Here is an 18,114-nt window from a genome sequence, read left to right on the forward strand (position 1 = left end):
AAAGATAAGCAGACAATTGCTAAATATTTCAAGCACTTCTAAATAATCCTAAGTGAAAGAAATCACAGAATAAGAAAATATTTTACTAAGTGAAAATTAAAATATAACACAGCGCTAATTTTTAGTGTAGCTAAAGCCATGATTACAGGTAAATTTACCATTTTCCGTGAATGCTTAAATTCTTCAATGGCTTAAAATCAACAAGCTTACAATTTATACTTGCACAAAGTTAAAAGAACAGCAAATTTAACCTAAAGAAATTAAAAACAATAAAATTAAGAAGAAATTTTAATACAAAAAAATTACAATAGGAAAAATCAGCTAAGCCAAAAGTCACTTCTTTGAAAAAGACTAAATAAAATTTAATACACCCAAACAAACCTGCATGAGATAAAAGAGAAAAGGTACAAGTTGTCAATCTCAAAAAAAGGGGGACATCACTACAGATTTTATGAACTACTAGCAGAGATAACATGAATGAACCTGCAAATACAATATTAGGTAAAAGAAACCAGACACAGTAAAGTACATGCTGCATAATATCAATGATATATACTTTTTTCAAGTAGGCAAGACTAATATATTGTGTTAGAAGTCAAGAGAGTGGCTGCTTTTAGGTTTCATTGATTGGAAAAGCAAGTGAGGAGCGTTTCTTGGGGGCCGGGTAGTGCTCTATTCTTGATCCGCATGGTCTTCATACAAGTGTATTTATTCACTCTGTAAAAATTCACTAAGTTGTGTGTGATTTGTGGACTTCTTTTAATGTGCATGTTATACCTCAACAATATTTATTTTGAAAGTGAAATAGCATTTTGAATGTAAAAACTGCTATAACATTTATGAAATAGAATTAAATAACCTCCACATCATCTTCAATATACAGGTTATCTAATAAATCTGCCCAAGTGCTCTACTCTAGGAATTTTATGTATCTTCAACTTTAGTCTTGCTTGAGAAATACTGAAAGGATTTTCTAATCAAAATAAAAGAAATGCCTTTTAGAGGAGAAATAAAAGCTAGGAATGGACAGAAAGAGGATTATAATTTTTCCCACAGGTTGGGAAGAACATTTATTCTGTTAGGTTGTCTCCTGAATTTTATGGTGTTTCAAATTTTATGAAACAAAATATAAAGAAAATCTTTCTGAAAAAAAATATGGTGGAATTCCTATTATTGAAATAGCAACATTTGCGAGAAAGGGATGGGAGAAGATGAACTAAAGCCATAATTCTTGATGTCTCCCTCCCACTTCCCAAGTAGTGACTTCCAAATCTGATTTCTTGCAACTAGCCCTCTGTCCATTTTTCTTATTTGTTATCAAAGAGACCCCAAGTGAAGAGGGAGTCATATCAAAATGGGGAATTCAGATGGGATGCGGTGGCTCACGCCTGCAATTCCAGTACTTTGGGAGGCCGAGGCAGGTGGGTCACCTGAGGTCAGGAGTTCAAGACCAGCCTGGACAACATGGTGAAACTCCGTCTGTACTAAAAATACCAAAATTAGCTAGAGGTTGTGGTGTGCACCTGTAACGCCAGCTGCACAGGAGGCTGAGGTGGGAGAATTACTTGAACCCCAGAAGTGGAGGTTGCAGTGAGCCGAGATTGCACCACTGCACTCCAGCCTGGGGGATAGAGCAAGACGCTGTCTCAAAAAACAAACAAATAAACAACCCAAAAAACCCAACTAATCAAACAAACAGAAACGCGAGGAGTTTGTGCAGAAGAAATCGAAAAGTACTACTACCACCATAGATTATATGACCCAGGAAAAATTACTTAACATCTGTCAGTTTCCATTCTTTCGTTTGAAAAATAAAGAGAATATTGTCTACTTTAAAGGGTTTTTTAAGCTTTACTGAGACACAATTAACATACAAAAATGCAATTCATTTTGATGAGTTTGGACATATTCATATACTTGTGATACCATCACCACATCAAAGTTTTTGTGAAGTTCAATGCAGATAATGATGAAGTTTGATGAGCTAAGATATTGGTTGCTTTATTTTTACTTGAAACCACAGGAATATCTCCGTTTTATCAATTTAGCAACATTCTTAGATTATTCAAAACAAAAAGTGCTTCAAGAGGACCATATACTTAGAGCCACTCTGAGATAAGAATATATACAAGAGTAGGCAAGGTCCCCCATCCCAAGAATTCTGGTACCTACATTTTAGAGGTTTATCACTCCCTTTTTTTATTATATTATTATTTTCTGTCCTTATGCTCTGTCTTTTTTTAAGCTTCTTGGCTTTTCTTGTGTCTATCTAAGGTTCTTTACAGTGTTCAGAGGTATTTAAAGAAAGAAGCTCATACATTTCTTAACAACAAACCCAACAGACAAATACCCAATATTTGTGTGTGCTATATAGTTTCTTAATTGGAACTTTAAATACCATGTCAATATATGCAGTTTACAGCCCACCCCGTTTTTCCTCATGAAACAAGATGCTTGCAGCCAATACTGATGCAGCCAATATTGATACCAAGCCACTATTAACTCGTATGTTTAATCAAACCATCTGTGTGTAATACACTCTAAATGAAATCACCTTAAAAGCAAGCACCAGTAAGTGCAGAATAACTAACTTCCTGAAGCCGTAAAGCAATTCTCTTGACTTATAATTATTTTCTTCACTTGGAAAATTACTATTTACTGAGAGTTTTACCAAGGGATGTTTTTCCTGCTCAAAATCCTGTCATGGTTTTGAGAATCTGAAATTTCACTGGCTGATTGATAATCAGAAACACATTAGTCTAGCCTTCTTTCAAAGGAGGCACTTTTAATAAAAATCTAATAGCTTTAGTTCTATGTTTGAATAATGCAACTTACTAAAATTGAGAACCTCACTTATTTAGTGCTTCTCTCTCTCTTCCAAAGAAAGCTAGCTGATACTATTATCTCAAATTGATTAGTATCCAGTGGTCTCAGTTTTCTAGTTCATCCAATGTTGCCATCTACATCAGCTTGCCAGTTTTCTGAGGTTTTTTGTTTGTTTATTTTGGGGTTTATTGCTTTTTTCCAATGAATTCTAGTGACTATTTAGACGCATGCATGCTGTTGTTGAGGAATATGTTCAATATTACCTACCAGAACTTCAGACTGAAGATCTGAAATTCCTGTGAGGCAATTTGACATTCATTTAAGTTACAGATCAGAGTTGTGGAGACTCTAATTGTGGTGTGTGTGTGTGTGTGTGTGTGTGTGTGTGTGTATGTGGTCATTCATGTTAGTTAGACCTCTTTTCCTAGGCTTGTCATTATTTCCATATTTCCTCATTGAAGCTTTATTCTCTTTAAATAGGTTTTAACTTTGCACCTAGTGTGACTGCTCTTATGTACACAAGCTGTAATTTTTAAAAATAATTCTGTGCAGATTTGAACCCTAGAAGAAAATAATGAGACTTGTTAAGATAAAACAAATAAAAATGTCTGGAAGAATCGAGTTCTATAAATACTGGGAGGCATTAAACAGACTTTTAGTGGAGACTTGAGTAGGCTTTTTTTTTTTTTTCCTCTCTCTATATTCAAATCTGTAAATACAGGAAAAGTGTAGCTTTTATCTGCCTAAATATAGAACAGGGTGACTATAGGGAAGGAGGGAGGGCTGTGTGCCACAAATACACAGAATCTATAGAATATACAAAGATGATTAACCAACTATTTTCAGGCTGCATTTAATGAGCAGCTAACAGGAAGCATGGAGTCTAAGCCAACCCTAAAGAAAGGGGGTGAGGCAGAGACAGGGAGACAGGCACTGAACATAGACTGTCAGCATCCAGAGGACAGTCCTGTTCTCCAGAGGGCCTTTTGTGTTTGTTTGCTTGTTTGTATGAGTGTACGGAGTGCAGGTGCAATTTTGTTACAGGCATAGATTGCATAGTGTTGAAGTCATGGATACCTTAAGTATCCATCCTACAAATTAAAACCACAATGTAGATGGCCTTCTAATGTAACATGTAACTCCTGTGGCAAAGGAACACACTACTGCCTCAATGTTCTAAGATCTAATTCATGAGGGACTCTACATAGCATGCAAAAGAAGAATTGAAAGCTGAGAGGCATCTATCAGATTGTCTTGTACAATGGGCTCATTGCATAGAGGTCTCTGTGTGTTAACAGACCTGCCCAAGTTTTCCAGCCAGTTTGTGGGAGCACAAGGCCCAGAGTGTTGTCTGCCTCTAGGGCTTTACCAGCACCCACCACACCATGAAGAGTGGCAGCTGTTTGTGGACCTTTGGGCTCTAGTAAGGATAGTGGTAAATAATACTGATGGAAATGTGTGAGACAAAATGCAGGTGAAATTTGGGGTATTTTCTTATATTCAGGTTTTATGAAAAAAAATCAACAGGCCTATCTCTGGAGATGCCAATGAGAATGTTGCAGAAAATTTAAAAAAGAGAAGGAATAGCAGTGTGAGGCTAGTCAATTATGATGACACCGGTTATTGCTTAAAAATGGATATTGCAAAGTGCTGTTTCCTTTTTTAAAAAGTGAACAAATAGAAAGACTTAGCTTGCAAACGAATGTTCCTGGGGAGATTCTGCAAAAGAATTCATTGTAACTACTACCATAGGACAAAAGCAAAACTCACAAAGACACAAACATTGTACCTTTACCTTTAGGTTAGCCTGATTTGTTAGCATAGAAAGTTGCAAAAAAGTACTTAACAGTGTAATACGCATCTCAGTTTCACTTGACTATACAAGCATCCAGAAAGTAAAAACGATAACGTTTATGGGAGTGTTTGGACACCAGGGGCATTTCTAATGATAAAAAATGTGTCAGTTCAGCAGCAGTAGCATGGGAACAGGAAACCTTTGCTCATTAGCGCCATATTCTTGAAACTTCAGCAACTATTGCAACTTTTATAATTTTCCAAAATGCAAAGGCATTGGGATGCAGAAAATGAAAGCTGGACAAACATGAAATACTTGAAATCTTATAGGAAAACTTCAACCTTGCTTCACCCTCTTTAGTGGCTTACTCCAAAAGGAAAGTCTAAGAGATGATGGAACAAACGTGTCTGAACTCTGCTGCCCTATATAACTTTTAAAACTATTGTCCCATGCATTGAACAGAAAGGAGTGGAGGCAGATCTGGAGAAGGCTCTTTTCTGCAGGGTGTTCATCATTTGTAACATTACTGTCCCAGCAGTTTCTGCATCATGTTCTCCCAGAGGATTATAAATTATTCTACTATAAAGACACATGCACACGTATGTTTATTGCGGCACTATTCACAATAGCAAACACTTGGAACCTACCCAAATGTCCATCAATCACAGACTGGATTAAGAAAATGTGGCACATACACACCATGGAATACTATGCAGCCATAAAAAAGGATGAGTTCATGTCCTTTGCAGGGACATGGATGAAGCTGGAAACCATCATTCTCAGCAAACTAACACAAGAACAGAAAACCAAACATCGCGTGTTCTCACTCATAAGTGGGAGTTGGACAATGAGAACACATGGACATGGGGAGGGGGACATCACACACTGGGGCCTGTTGGGAGGTGGGGAGCTAGGGGAGGGATAGTATTAGGAGAAATACCTAATGTAGATGACGGGTTGATGGGTGCAGCAAACCACCATGGCACATGTATACCTATGTAACAAAACTGCACATTCTGCACATGTACCCCAGAACTTAAAGTATAATAATAATAAAAAATAATAGGAATGAACAGAGGGAATCTTGTGGTTGACATTCTAGCCTGTTCTATGGGTACATCCAGGAAGACACTAGAGTATAATGCTGACTTTTATTATGATTTAGGATTCATTGAGTTAATTCTAAAACTGTACCCCATATTTGTCAGACTTGTGTTCAAATACTATCCCTGACCACTATGAGTCCCTGGAAAAATTCCTTCACTTCTTCTCATCCATGAAATGAAAATAATACCAACTACGCCCTGTTGTTGGGAGAAGTATGAGATGTGGTATGCAACACTTCTCATCTGAGCAGATGCAGTGAAGATGTCTGGTTACTTTCCCTACACTTTCTTTTAATTCGTCAGGTATGAAACCAAGAAGACTGCTTCTACCTAGCATAGATTTGTACAATATCCTCATCCCTGTATTCAGATCAGATCCCACCCCAGAGAGAAGCAAGACAGCAAATGCATTCAGTCTTCTCTACCCCAAGTTTGGCCTCAGCATGAAATTCTCTTCATGAAAACAGCAGTCATCTTATTTGCTGGAATAAGGATAAGGTAATTATTGAACAACCTAAGCCACAGAAATGATTAAGGTGCTGGTGGCATTTACTTATGCAGAAAGATTAATAGAGTTAAACAATTGTAAGTTGGCCAAATGGTAAGAAGAATAAAAAAGCCATGAACAAATATTTAAAGGGCATGTTGTATCCAAGGATAAGCAGGAATTATTTACAGAAATTCAAAGAGATAAAATGAGGCATGTGGTGTAATAAAAAGACATTAAGCAATGAGAATCACATTATTTTAAAGGCTTTTTCAAAAGAAAGAGAATTGTTGGATTCTGAAGAAAACAAACAAGCAAATACCCATCCATCATTCAAGAGTTTCCTGAGAAAAGACACTGCATTCATGTCTCACTATTGAGCCAAGTAGTTACATGTTACCCCTGGAAAATCTCAATGGAAGAGATAATATTATTCTGTCTATAAATTTGTTCATCTACTCTAATTTCCAGCTCTTTGCCATTTGCCTATACCTTAAAAGCTGTTTGTCATTTTGACAAAATTAACATAGAAAAACTAAAAACACAAATGTAAAAACATTACCTTAATTATGTCTCTCTATGTAATAGGTAGATAAAGAAGAGGTAGAACATATTATCACTACTTGAAACACTTAGGTGTAAAAATAAGGAACAAATCTATCCATGAAAACATTCCACATAGAGAAAATGAACTATGATAAATGGCCCTTCCAAAGTTTGTGACTATTTCTTTCTATATAATGCTTAAACTTGAGTGATATTTATCATTAAGCAAACTAATATTTTAGTTTGCCAATTATTATCTGCTATGATAGTAATTAAGGAGTCTGAAAAGCAGCCATTGCTTAATCACAAATCTATTATATTTAAATATAAAGACTAATTCTCAGAAAGACCATTCATCTTCTTCTGTTTTATAGAGACAAGTCACTCTGTCCAAACACAAATACATGTGATGAAAGGAATATTCTTCCCAAGTAAGGAAACACCAAGCATTGCCTTCTAATAGTACCCGAATACCAACTGAGTACTAATAGTGTTTGGCTGAACATCAAATCACATGGAATAGTTAACGTATTAATACTCTCAATTAGAAACCCAGATATATTGTCACTATAAAAAGATGATCACATAAAGGGTACTGGTTGGGTAAATGGTAGGTTAAAAGTATTTTGATGCTGACTTTACCACTTTGTAGTAAAAAATACAAATTTATTATGAAAATGTGAATGCCAAACACTATACAGGTAGGATAAGGACTGAAAACAGAATCTTGAGTTTGATCACTTGCAGGTCATGGGTGACCTTGACAAGACCAGTTTGTTACTGGGGACAAACACTTGTTTAGAAAGGGTCCAAGAAAGAATGGGAGAAGGATAGTTGCAATTTCTCTTTCAAAGAGTTTTGCCAGTAACAGACAATTAATTCAATAGCTAGAGAGAAATGCATGATCAAGAGGGGATTCTTTTTTAACATGGGATAATTATTTAAGATGTTCTAAATATCAGAGCATATTTAAATACTGGTAAGGATAATACAGGAGGATGTGGGATAATACAGTAGGATGATGCAGAAGAGAGGAAAATTATTGGATTGATTTCCCTGAGTAGGAGAGAGGGTCTAATGCTAAATTTGTGGAGGTCTTGACCTTAGATTACAGCACTAGGAGTTTATCCCCAAGTTCAGTAAAAAAATAAAAAGAGGAGTAAATGGATAGATCTGCAGATAGAGTTATAAAAGCAGTTGTGGAGTATGTGAACATTTATTTCTTATTATTTCTACTTTCTCAGACAAATAGAAGTAAGGATATAGCTGAGAGTAGAAATGGGAGAGGAGACATAACAGGTTTGAAGGGAAGTAAGGTAAGAAATATGATCCAGTTAAGTGAAAATGGATTTTAAAAAAGAAATGTACCAAGGGGCCCCCTGAGGTTATTGACTGTGAATTTAAAGTAGGACCAATGTGTCTGTGTATTTTTCTTCAGCCAAATTCAGCCTTGTAAGTGCAGGCAAATAGTAGGCAGGCAGATGGGATAACCAGTTAGCAGACCTTCTCCTAATCCCAGCCCCACTCTTTAAAGCTATGCAAGCTTTTTATTTTTGTTTGTTTCCGATTCCTCATTTGTAAAATGAATGAATGGATAATATTAGTGTATTATCGATTACTGGATAATTTAATGTATTAATGAATGGATAATGTAGTGTACCTACCACATGGGTTTGCTGTGAAGATTAAATAGTACTCAATAGACACAGAGTGTCATGCAGGTAGTTGTTAAATACATTAATAATTATCCAATTATCGGATCTCTTCAAAGAGAACTACAAACCACTGCTCAATGAAATAAAAGAGGATACAAACAAATGGAAGAACATTCCATGCTCATGGGTAGGAAGAATCAATATCATGAGAGTGGCCATACTGCCCAAGGTAATTTATAGATTCAATGCCATCCCCATCAAGCTACCAATGACTTTCTTCACAGAATTGGAAAAAACTACTTTAAAGTTCATATGGAACCAAAGAAGAGCCCACATTGCCAAGTCAATCCTAAGCCAAAAGAACAAAGCTGGAGGCATTATGCTACCTGACTTCAAACTATACTACAAGGCTACAGTAACCAAAACAGCATGGTACTGGTACCAAAACAGAGATATAGACCAATGGAACAGAACAGAGCCCTCAGAAATAATGCCACATATCTACAACTATCTGACCTTTGACAAACCTGACAAAAACAAGAAATGGGGAAAGGATTCCCTATTTAATAAAGGGTACTGGGAAAACTGGCTAGCCATATGTAGAAAGCTGAAACTGGATCCCTTCCTTACGCCTTATACAAAAATTAATTCAAGTTGGATTAAAGACTTAAATGTTAGACCTACAACCATAAAAACCCTAAAAGAAAACCTAGGCAATACCATTCAGGACATAGGCATGCGCAAGGACTTCATGTCTAAAACACCAAAAGCAATGGCAACAAAAGCCAAAATTGACAAATGGGATCTAATTAAACTAAAGAGCTTCTGCACAGCAAAAGAAACTACCATCAGAGTGAACAGGCAACCTACAGAATGGGAGAAAATTTTTGCAATCTACTCATCTGACAAAGGGCTAATATCCAGAATCTGCAATGAACTCAGACAAATTTACAAGAAAAAAAAAACCCCATCAACAAATGGGCAAAAGATATGAACAGACACTTCTCAAAAGAAGACATTTATGCAGCCAAAAGACACATGAAAAAATGCTCATCATCACTGGCCATCAGAGAAATACAAATCAAAACCACAATGAGATACCATCTCACAGCAGTTAGAAAGGTGATCATTAAAAAGTCAGGAAACAACAGGTGTTGGAGAAGATGTGGAGAAATAGGAACACTTTTACACTGTTGGTGGGACTGTAAACTAGTTCAACCCTTGTGGAAGTCAGTATGGCGATTCCTCAGGGATCTAGAACTAGAAATACCATTTGACCCAGGAATCCCATTACTGGGTATATACCCAAAGGATTATAAATCATGCTGCTGTAAGGACACACGCACACGTATGTTTACTGCAGCACTATTCACAATAGCAAAGACTTAGAACCAACCCAAATGGCCATCAATGATAGACTGGATTAAGAAAATGTGGCACATATACACCATGGAATACTATGCAGCCATAAAAAACCAAGAGTTCATGTCCTTTGTAGGGACATGGATGAAGCTGGAAACCATCCTTCTCAGCAAACTATCACAAGGACAAAAAACCAAACACCGCATGTTCTCACTCATAGCTGGGAATTGAACAATGAGAACACATGGACACAGGAAGGGGAACATCACAAACCAGGGCCTGTTGTGGGGTGGGGGGAAGGGGGAGGGATAGCATTAGGAGATATACCTAATGTTAAATGATGAGTTAATGGGTGCAGCACACCAACATGGCACGTGTATACATATGTAACAAACCTGCACATTGTGCACATGTACCCTAAAACTTAAAGTATAAAAATAAATAAATAAAAAGTAAATCAGACCAAAAAAATAATAATTATCCAGTTATAGCCATTGCTATGTGTTCATTTATCTCAATTGTATTCTATGCTTCTGCTGCATATATGTCCTGACAAATGTGGTATGTTTCATTCACTCAGCAAATACTTCTGAAGTGTTAGTTGTATGCCAGGCACTGGTGAGACAATGACTTTGAAGTGGCCCTTCCCTATGGTGATGCTGTATGGGTTCCTAGCAATCCCAATATCAAAAACCATAAAATCATAGGGAGAAACATACATTCCACAAAATAAATTACAAAATATAATTTTATGAAAGGAGACATTTTTCTGAATGACAAAGTAGTACCTATCATAAAATGGTGTAGACACTGTGTCTGGATTTCTACGCATGCCTACTGGTATCCTGTCACCCCAGTAAACAGCAAATGGTGACATTTTCATGTGATCTGAGTTTCTTAAACTGAATGCTGGACGATTATAGACAAAAACTACTAAATTAGTTGTTTTCTAATGCAAACACTGTAACTGGCTTTAAATTGCATTGGGGTCTCTGAAATGGTCTCTTAGAGATTTGGATTCGTGTGTGTGTGTGTGTGTGTGTGTGTGTGTGTGTGTGTGTGTGTGTTTTAGTTGTTGGGTGCTAAAACAATATTTGAAATATTATATAACATTTGTATTATCTAAATATCATAGTCCTCTTTGGCTAAAGTTTCTCACCATTTGGGGAGACATTAATATAAATTATATCTAGGAAAAATATAGAATTCCAGATCTAAGTGGATAAATCATATTTAGAAACCTTTCCTTTTAAATTTCTACCATTTAAAAAAATTTAAATAAATAAAATTTAGAACACATAACTTTACACCAAAGAGAAGGGAGGTTCTTGTTGAGTTTGAAAATACTTGTTCTCACAGTAACATCATAGAGAATGGAATTACTAACAAAAATCACAAGTTTGGGGCTAAATGTAAAAGTACTCAAATTCAAAATGTAAAGTGAAGCCTATAATTGATTATGGCAACTTTGGGACAGAAGGTTTTGTGTATCTGAAATCTTGTTAGGAAAGGTCACAGGATTTCTTCACCAGTCAGTTGGCCATAGGTTATTAATATATGTAAACTCAACTCAATCTATGGATATAACTAAACCCAAAGCAAACCATTTATGTTTAATTACATTATACCTAATCTGTTACACTATTTTACACTTTACTTATTGAACTACTGAGGTATTAAACATTTTCAGAAACGTATAGCAAATATGGACTGTGAAATCATAACAATTAAGCCACAGGAGGAAAATGCATAAACAATGAACGCTTTTGTCTCTAACATTATTTCATTGACCAATCTGGTAATATTCTCATAAGACTCCTGGCTTAGAAATTGCATTTATAGTATGTCCCTTGTTCAAAACAAAACAAAACTCAACATTTTAATTTAGAAGACCATAATTTGATCTAACCTTAATACAACTAACAAATAATAAAATTATAATTATCAAAAAGTTAGCAACAGGTATCAATATGTAGTAAGACTCCAATGGGTATGGCCTTAGAACACCAACACCAAAGAGAAAATATCTTCCAAAAAATAAAAAATGCTTTTTAGAAAAATGTTCCCTTGTTTTAGTTTAGCCTAAGCAGCCAAAATAAACAAGCATGTGGTCTTTGTATGAGCACATGGTAATGACACTAAAACAGTAGCACACAAAAACAGTGGTTTTTTGATGACTATTTGCTGTGGATTATTTTCTGAGAGGGTAGACACTTGTTTCCTTACATAGCACCTTGTAAGAAGGAAGGACACTTTTCTTAGAATAACTGATGGATTTCACTATCACACTGGAGCAAAGTAGTTTTATTTCTATAGGTGTACATACATTTCTGCTTTTTATATTATGCATTAACTTGAAAACACATTTTAAGTACCTCACTTTCCATTCCTTATACATACTGTAATTTATTTTAGTTAAATTTTTAGTAAGAAGCCCAGGTGCCTGCTGATTAAGCATACATGGCACCTAATACCATAGCTCTCATGATCACAGCCCCAAAAAAGTAAATCTCAAGAAACAACTGCATTAGCAGCCATGCCAAAGATTTAGAAAGGTTATTATCCTGTGAACAATTATGGTTCTTGATTGAAAAATTCATAATAAAAACATAACACTTTTGGGGATACAATGTTCACCATACATCATTGTAGTCAGTGGCTACTTTAGTTTTCATTTTTGTTAAGATTCCAAATAATAAAACTATTTGCAAACTGTTGATTTCCTTGTAAATTCCCTTTTCTTTGGTTAAATCAATATATGTAAATATCTATGTTCATATATTAGTCAAGCTTTAAAATTAGGTTGTTTATATTCCTGCATTCTTATAAATAACCCACAAATATGTAATCCCTCTAATTCTCTTTAAAAACGATATAATTATATTTATTTAGGGAAAGTAAAAAAGGTATAAAATTTGAAAAGTATTTTTATGTCTAAAATTATCTAGTTAGATCACTCTGGTTCAAGGATACTTTCTTTTTTAGCTTGGGCCTATTGACCTTCCTTATTTCACTCCAATCCAAGGGCAATGAGGAGAACCCAGTATATGGCAAACACTCTATCAAGATTTGAGAACCTATGAAGATGCAGAAAACACAGACTTTGCTTCTTCCCTACAATCAGCTGAATATGTATACTTAATTATTATCAGGTATAAACAACAACAGTGACGTATGAAATGCCGCAGGAGAATTATTTTTCATTGTATCAAATGAGGGAAGGCTTCTCAGAGGAGATGGCATTTTCTCTCAGCTTTTCAAAATGAGAGTAATTTCATAATTTCAACAGGTGAATGTAGAAGTGAGGAGAAGATGCTAGACACACAGTAAAGCACAAACAAAAGGATAAGGATTTGAAAGCATATGACTAATCTGCAGGGTGTGTGGCATTGTATTGTGTTTGAAATCTGTGGAGGTCGGTGGAAGGTAGATGGAGCTGAATCTGGAAAGGTGGGTTGCAGTCATGCTGCCTACCACGCCATTAATAGCCATCTTGCAAATTTCTGTCCTTCATAAGAGCAAGTCAACTGGTATAAACATCACTCTTCTATAGGGGTAGGGATGATGGAGATAGGTAAGAGTGTGGGTGTAGGGCTCCAACTCAATAAACTTTACATTAAATAAATTACTACTTGATAAAGGATTTTTTAAAACCCTACATTTAAAAAATCTGTATTACCCTTCCCCAAAACACAAAATGTGGAGCTATTCTTTATTCTGTTTTCAAGCATATCACACTATATTCTACTTGACAGTGTGCTTAAAATTTCTATGCCTCTTTTTTTTCTCCCAACGGGACAAGATTTTTTCCACGTCAAGGTCTCTGCACACACATTGCTTTTTCCACCTGCTCTTAAAATCTCTGCATCCTTCTTACCTGTCATCTCTCAACCTGTGGATCCCAGTGTTGCCCACCCTGACTACTTTATCTAATTAGATCCCTCTCCCCAACCCCTCTCTCCCCCATAATTCTTTATCCCAGCTCTCTTCATGCTTTATAGGACTTTGAATTTTATTATTTCTTATTAATTTGTTCCTTTCCATAGGCAATGACTCTCTACCCCATGTTTGTGAGCTCCATGATGGCAGGAACTTCAACTCTTCTATTCACTGCTGTATATATATAATACCTGCTACAGAGCCTAACAGATTGTAAAGATTCAATAATTGTTATATTAATTATTTTCAGCTATAAAGACATATAAAACCATCAGACTTAAATGTTGTATCTTTAATAAATATGATTTTTAAAAAATTTTCTGAGGGCAATTCCCTATGTAAAGAGTGTGTAAGAAGAAGGTAAATATGCTTGAAAATATGTCCTAATACTTAATTAAATAAATGAATAATTACACTGTTATATATAATAATATAAAAGCATACTATTATATGTCAATATATAATTTACATAACATAAAATCTTAATATTTGTTTTGCTTAAAATTAGTGATACTAATAAATTAATCCTTTTCTGATAGTCAAGAGATATATCTGTATTTTTCTCCTCTGAAGAATATATATACTTTTATATAAGAAATATAAGAAGAATAAAAAATTCTCATACAATTTCCTTATAAGATATCTTCTCTTCTATTTTCCTGTCCAAAGTAAGGTAGAAAGTGATCTTAAATATATTTTTCTTACAGAACATTGAAGATTGCTTATCATTTCAAAATCAGGAATACCAACAGAGCAGTCAGAGTTGAAAATGGAGAAATGGACCATTAGAAAATTCAGATAGCTTTCTATACTGGCAAAAAAGTAAACCCCCAACTTAAAATTCATTAAGTGTAAAGCAAATCCTCCTTCGCCACCCAATATGGCACAAAACATTTATTGTTCATATTTATAAAATCTACTGGCTATATTCTTAAGAAATACACACAAGTTTTAATCATTGTTTATATTAAAATAAGCTTATTTAGTAGATAGTATGTTAATTTACTTTGTGTAGACAGCCAATTTGGAGCTGTATGTGGTGAAAACTGTATTCTAACAGATAGTCTGTTTGATGACATAAGAGGATAAGCACAATTTAAGTCATAATAGATTGATCCTCCGTCTATCAGCAGTGATTAAGGCGGTCGAGTTGGTCTCATTACACAAAGGTAGGCTGAATAAGGCTCTAGGCTAAAGTGGAAAATTAAAATCCATTTTTTTCTTAATTTTCAGACCAGTGTAGGAGTACTGGTCTGAAAATATGATTGATCCCAAATTCTCCAACAAGAAGTTCCTATTTTACTTATATAATTTTATTTCTCTAACAGAACTTCCACTCTGATTTTCTTCCTATCTTTGCCTTTGAAGCTTGATAGTAAGAGCAAGTAATCTCCAATTTCTTAAATGTGACAACAAGCAATTGTCCTTTTAAAATATTTAGCATTAGCCTTTAAAAAAAAAGCATCAAAACTTTTGGTCATCAATTTGCAAATGTAAGGACACGCACTCACTCTCTGAGAAACACATGTATAGCTTATGCTTCTATCCCCCGTCTTTGGAACAACAGGGCATTTAAAACAAATACAGCTGGGAGCTGACAATGTAATGTGCTGGGCAAAAATATACTCCCATTAACGTAAATATATTCTTCAATGTTTCCTACCAACCCCACTTGGTTATGAAAAGGCAGCAATGCCCATTTCCCCCACAGAACACACCACATGCTCTCTAAACAACCAGCCTTAGCAACTGGATGCAGAGACAGGCAGAGAGAGAGACAAAAGCGCCTGGCTCCTGAATAGGATGCCTTCCCAGACCCTAGCATTTCAAAGGCAGCGAAAGAAGGTCATCCTAGGCACTAGTTTCTCAAAGAAATACCTGTAGTAAGGTGACTATTCTAGTCACATTTATATAGTAACGGCTTGTGTCTCAAGCAATTCGCCAGTTTTTCCAATTAAAACTGACACACATTAGGGATTTTTACTTCTGCCCCCCTGCTCCCCGCAATTCGGATTCTTTCTTTACACTCCCTGAGCCTCTGTCCCCATCCCAGGATTTGACTGAAGGGCTGCAGAGCCCAGGGCTGCGCGCTAAGCAGCCTTCTGCTGAACCTCAGCGGACTGGGCCATAGTTCACACACCCTCCACTCCTTCTACAGCAGCTCCCGCTGGGGCACCGCCAGGATCGCCTCACTTGGCCAAGGTCTGGGAACCCGGGAGGTTTCTAGGAGACCCCAGAGACCAAGTGAGGCCAGGCCCACCCCCATGGAAACCCCCGCCAGCTCAGATCAGACTGCTAGCGGTGGCTCGACCCCGGGTGTGGCAGGAAGGGGTGCCCCGCGTTCCAGAGCCAGTCCCTGTCCTCCCGGGAAGCCGAGACTCAGGGGGAACAGGTTTCCCAGAGCCCAGCCTGCAGGGACGCGGAGGGCAGGAGCCGCCGGCGAGGAGCAGCCAACTTGCTATCTCTGGCGGCTGCACTTCTCGGCGGCTACAGGTTGCCCAACAGCGGACTCCAGGGTCCCCGCGACGGCGCCCAGAGTGCTCAGAAGGGAGGCCGGGGCCGGGGTGGGCCGGAAAAACCGAGGGAGGGAAGGAGCCTGGAGCAGCTGCTTTTAGACGGGGAGGGGGCGACCCGGGGCGCATCTCCCGATCATGACCCCCACAGACCTTGGCGCCGCAACCTGCGCTTCTTGAGGCCGAAGATGCGCACTTTGGAGAAAATATCCACCAGGTTACCGTTGCAGAGCCCGCGGTTCTTGCTGGGGCTGCTCCGCCTCCTGCTGGCAGACGGCCGGTCCCAGTGCTGCTCCCGCGCCTGCCGCTTCTGGCGGATCAAGCCGCTAGCGATGGCCGCGGCCATGGTGGCCCCGGGAACAGGTCCGGGGAGGGAGGGCGCCGGAGGACTGCGAGCCGGGGGGCACCGGAGGGGAAGGCGGCGGCGCAGACCGTGGCTCGCCCTCGGGGCAAAGGGGGCGCCAGGCGGGACTGGGGAGAGGGGAAGGGGCGCTCAGTCCTGACTGGGACCCATAGCCCTCTCCGCGGGGCGCGGGGCCAAGCGCGCAGATGCGCCCAGGGCGCAGCCGGACGATCCAGGGAAGCCGGAGGTCGTGGCTGCCGCCGCTTGGTCACGTCCGAGTGGAGCGCGGGACCGCGGCTGCGGACGCTGCCGGTCACCGCTCGTCGCCGGAACCCTGGCGGGGGTCGCCACCGCCACTCGGGCTGCCTTCTCGCCCTGCCCGGCTCCCGGGCGGGAGATAGAGCCGGCCGGCGGCTCCCCGGGCGCCGGCTGGAGGGCGGGTCCCGGCAGGGTCTCTGCGCGTCCGTCGGTCCGGGTCCCGCTGGGCAGGACTCAGCGCCGGGCTCCAGCTGCCCCCAGGCCGGTACCGCCGCCGGCGCCGCCCGCTCTCGGCTTCTACCGGTGATTGTCAAGTGCTTTGGAAATCAGCATCTGGAGAGACCAATCTTCTCCCCTGAGATCTCTAATCAAACGCTCCGTTCCCACCCCACTACACCCCCTCCACCTATGTGGTCCCCCTCCTGATGTACCTCTTCAGAAACAAACAAAACGTATAGATAATGATTTTAAAATAATAAGAAATAAAGCTAAGATGGATTGCAGGGGTGGGGTGCCAAGAGGCCGAGCCAAAGCAGGTGGAATTGAAGGAACATCGGGGCGCTTTTTCTTAGATGCAACTCGCTGGTTCCCGAGGCTTCCGCGGCTTGGTTGGGGCTTCTGGGTCTTAACGTGGTTCCCGGTGCACTGAAACTCTCAGCAGCGGTTGGAGGGCGAGGTGGTTTCCGCCCTCCCTGCTAATCCCTTCAGCACCAACGCCCCCCCTCGCCACCCCCAACCCCGGGGTGGAGGGAGGAGGGAGGCGCCTCCACTCCTCACCTAGTCCACCCAAACTTGCAGGACCCTCCCTTCTGCTGCAGGAAGGGTAGGTTTGTCATTTTGAAAGGCTACACGGAGCAAAACGGAGGGAAGGGAAGGAGGGAAGGAGAGAAGGGAAGAAGGTATGATTATGCGAGATAGAAAGACCCCACTCCCAAATATGCTCCCCAGCCCTGGGAGGAGGAGATGACAGCCGCAGTAGCTGCTACAGAACAGCAGCTGGGTAGGATAAACGCCCAGGAGAATATTGAAGAGGTCAGAGCAGAAATATAAGGGGCAGAAGAGGGTGTCACACTATTCCAGGGACAGTGAAAAGCAGCCAGACAGGACACTCCAATTTGAGCTGTCATCTTCTGGTGTCCCTGGGCAGAGAAGCTCTGTCAGGGAGCAAAGCCATCTGAACTGTGTCTGAAATTCAAATACAACAGCCGGCGTCTCCTCCCCTTGATTTTCTGTCTGTGTCCCGACAGCGGTTCCCTCTTGGATAAATGAAAATGTGAAGGTCCA

General features: G+C 39.1%; 1 protein-coding gene across 4 annotated transcripts in view; it reads right to left on the reverse strand.

Moving 5' to 3' along the window:
• FGF14 (fibroblast growth factor 14) overlaps window positions 1–18,114 on the reverse strand; it is a 683,612-nt gene that overhangs the window by 188,035 nt on the left and 477,463 nt on the right. The window contains exon 1 of one of the 4 annotated variants that reach the window (XM_054445792.2): window positions 16,383–16,873. The exons of the other annotated variants lie outside the window; for them this stretch is intronic. Coding sequence (XP_054301767.1) covers window positions 16,383–16,575 — 193 coding nt within the window. The 5' untranslated portion in view covers window positions 16,576–16,873. Of the gene's footprint in view, window positions 1–16,382; window positions 16,874–18,114 lie in introns of those variants that run through there. 4 annotated transcript variants of the gene reach the window in all.

The sequence above is a fragment of the Pongo pygmaeus genome, chromosome 14 (genome assembly GCF_028885625.2).
Source record: "Pongo pygmaeus isolate AG05252 chromosome 14, NHGRI_mPonPyg2-v2.0_pri, whole genome shotgun sequence".
Classification (NCBI taxonomy): domain Eukaryota; kingdom Metazoa; phylum Chordata; class Mammalia; order Primates; family Hominidae; genus Pongo; species Pongo pygmaeus.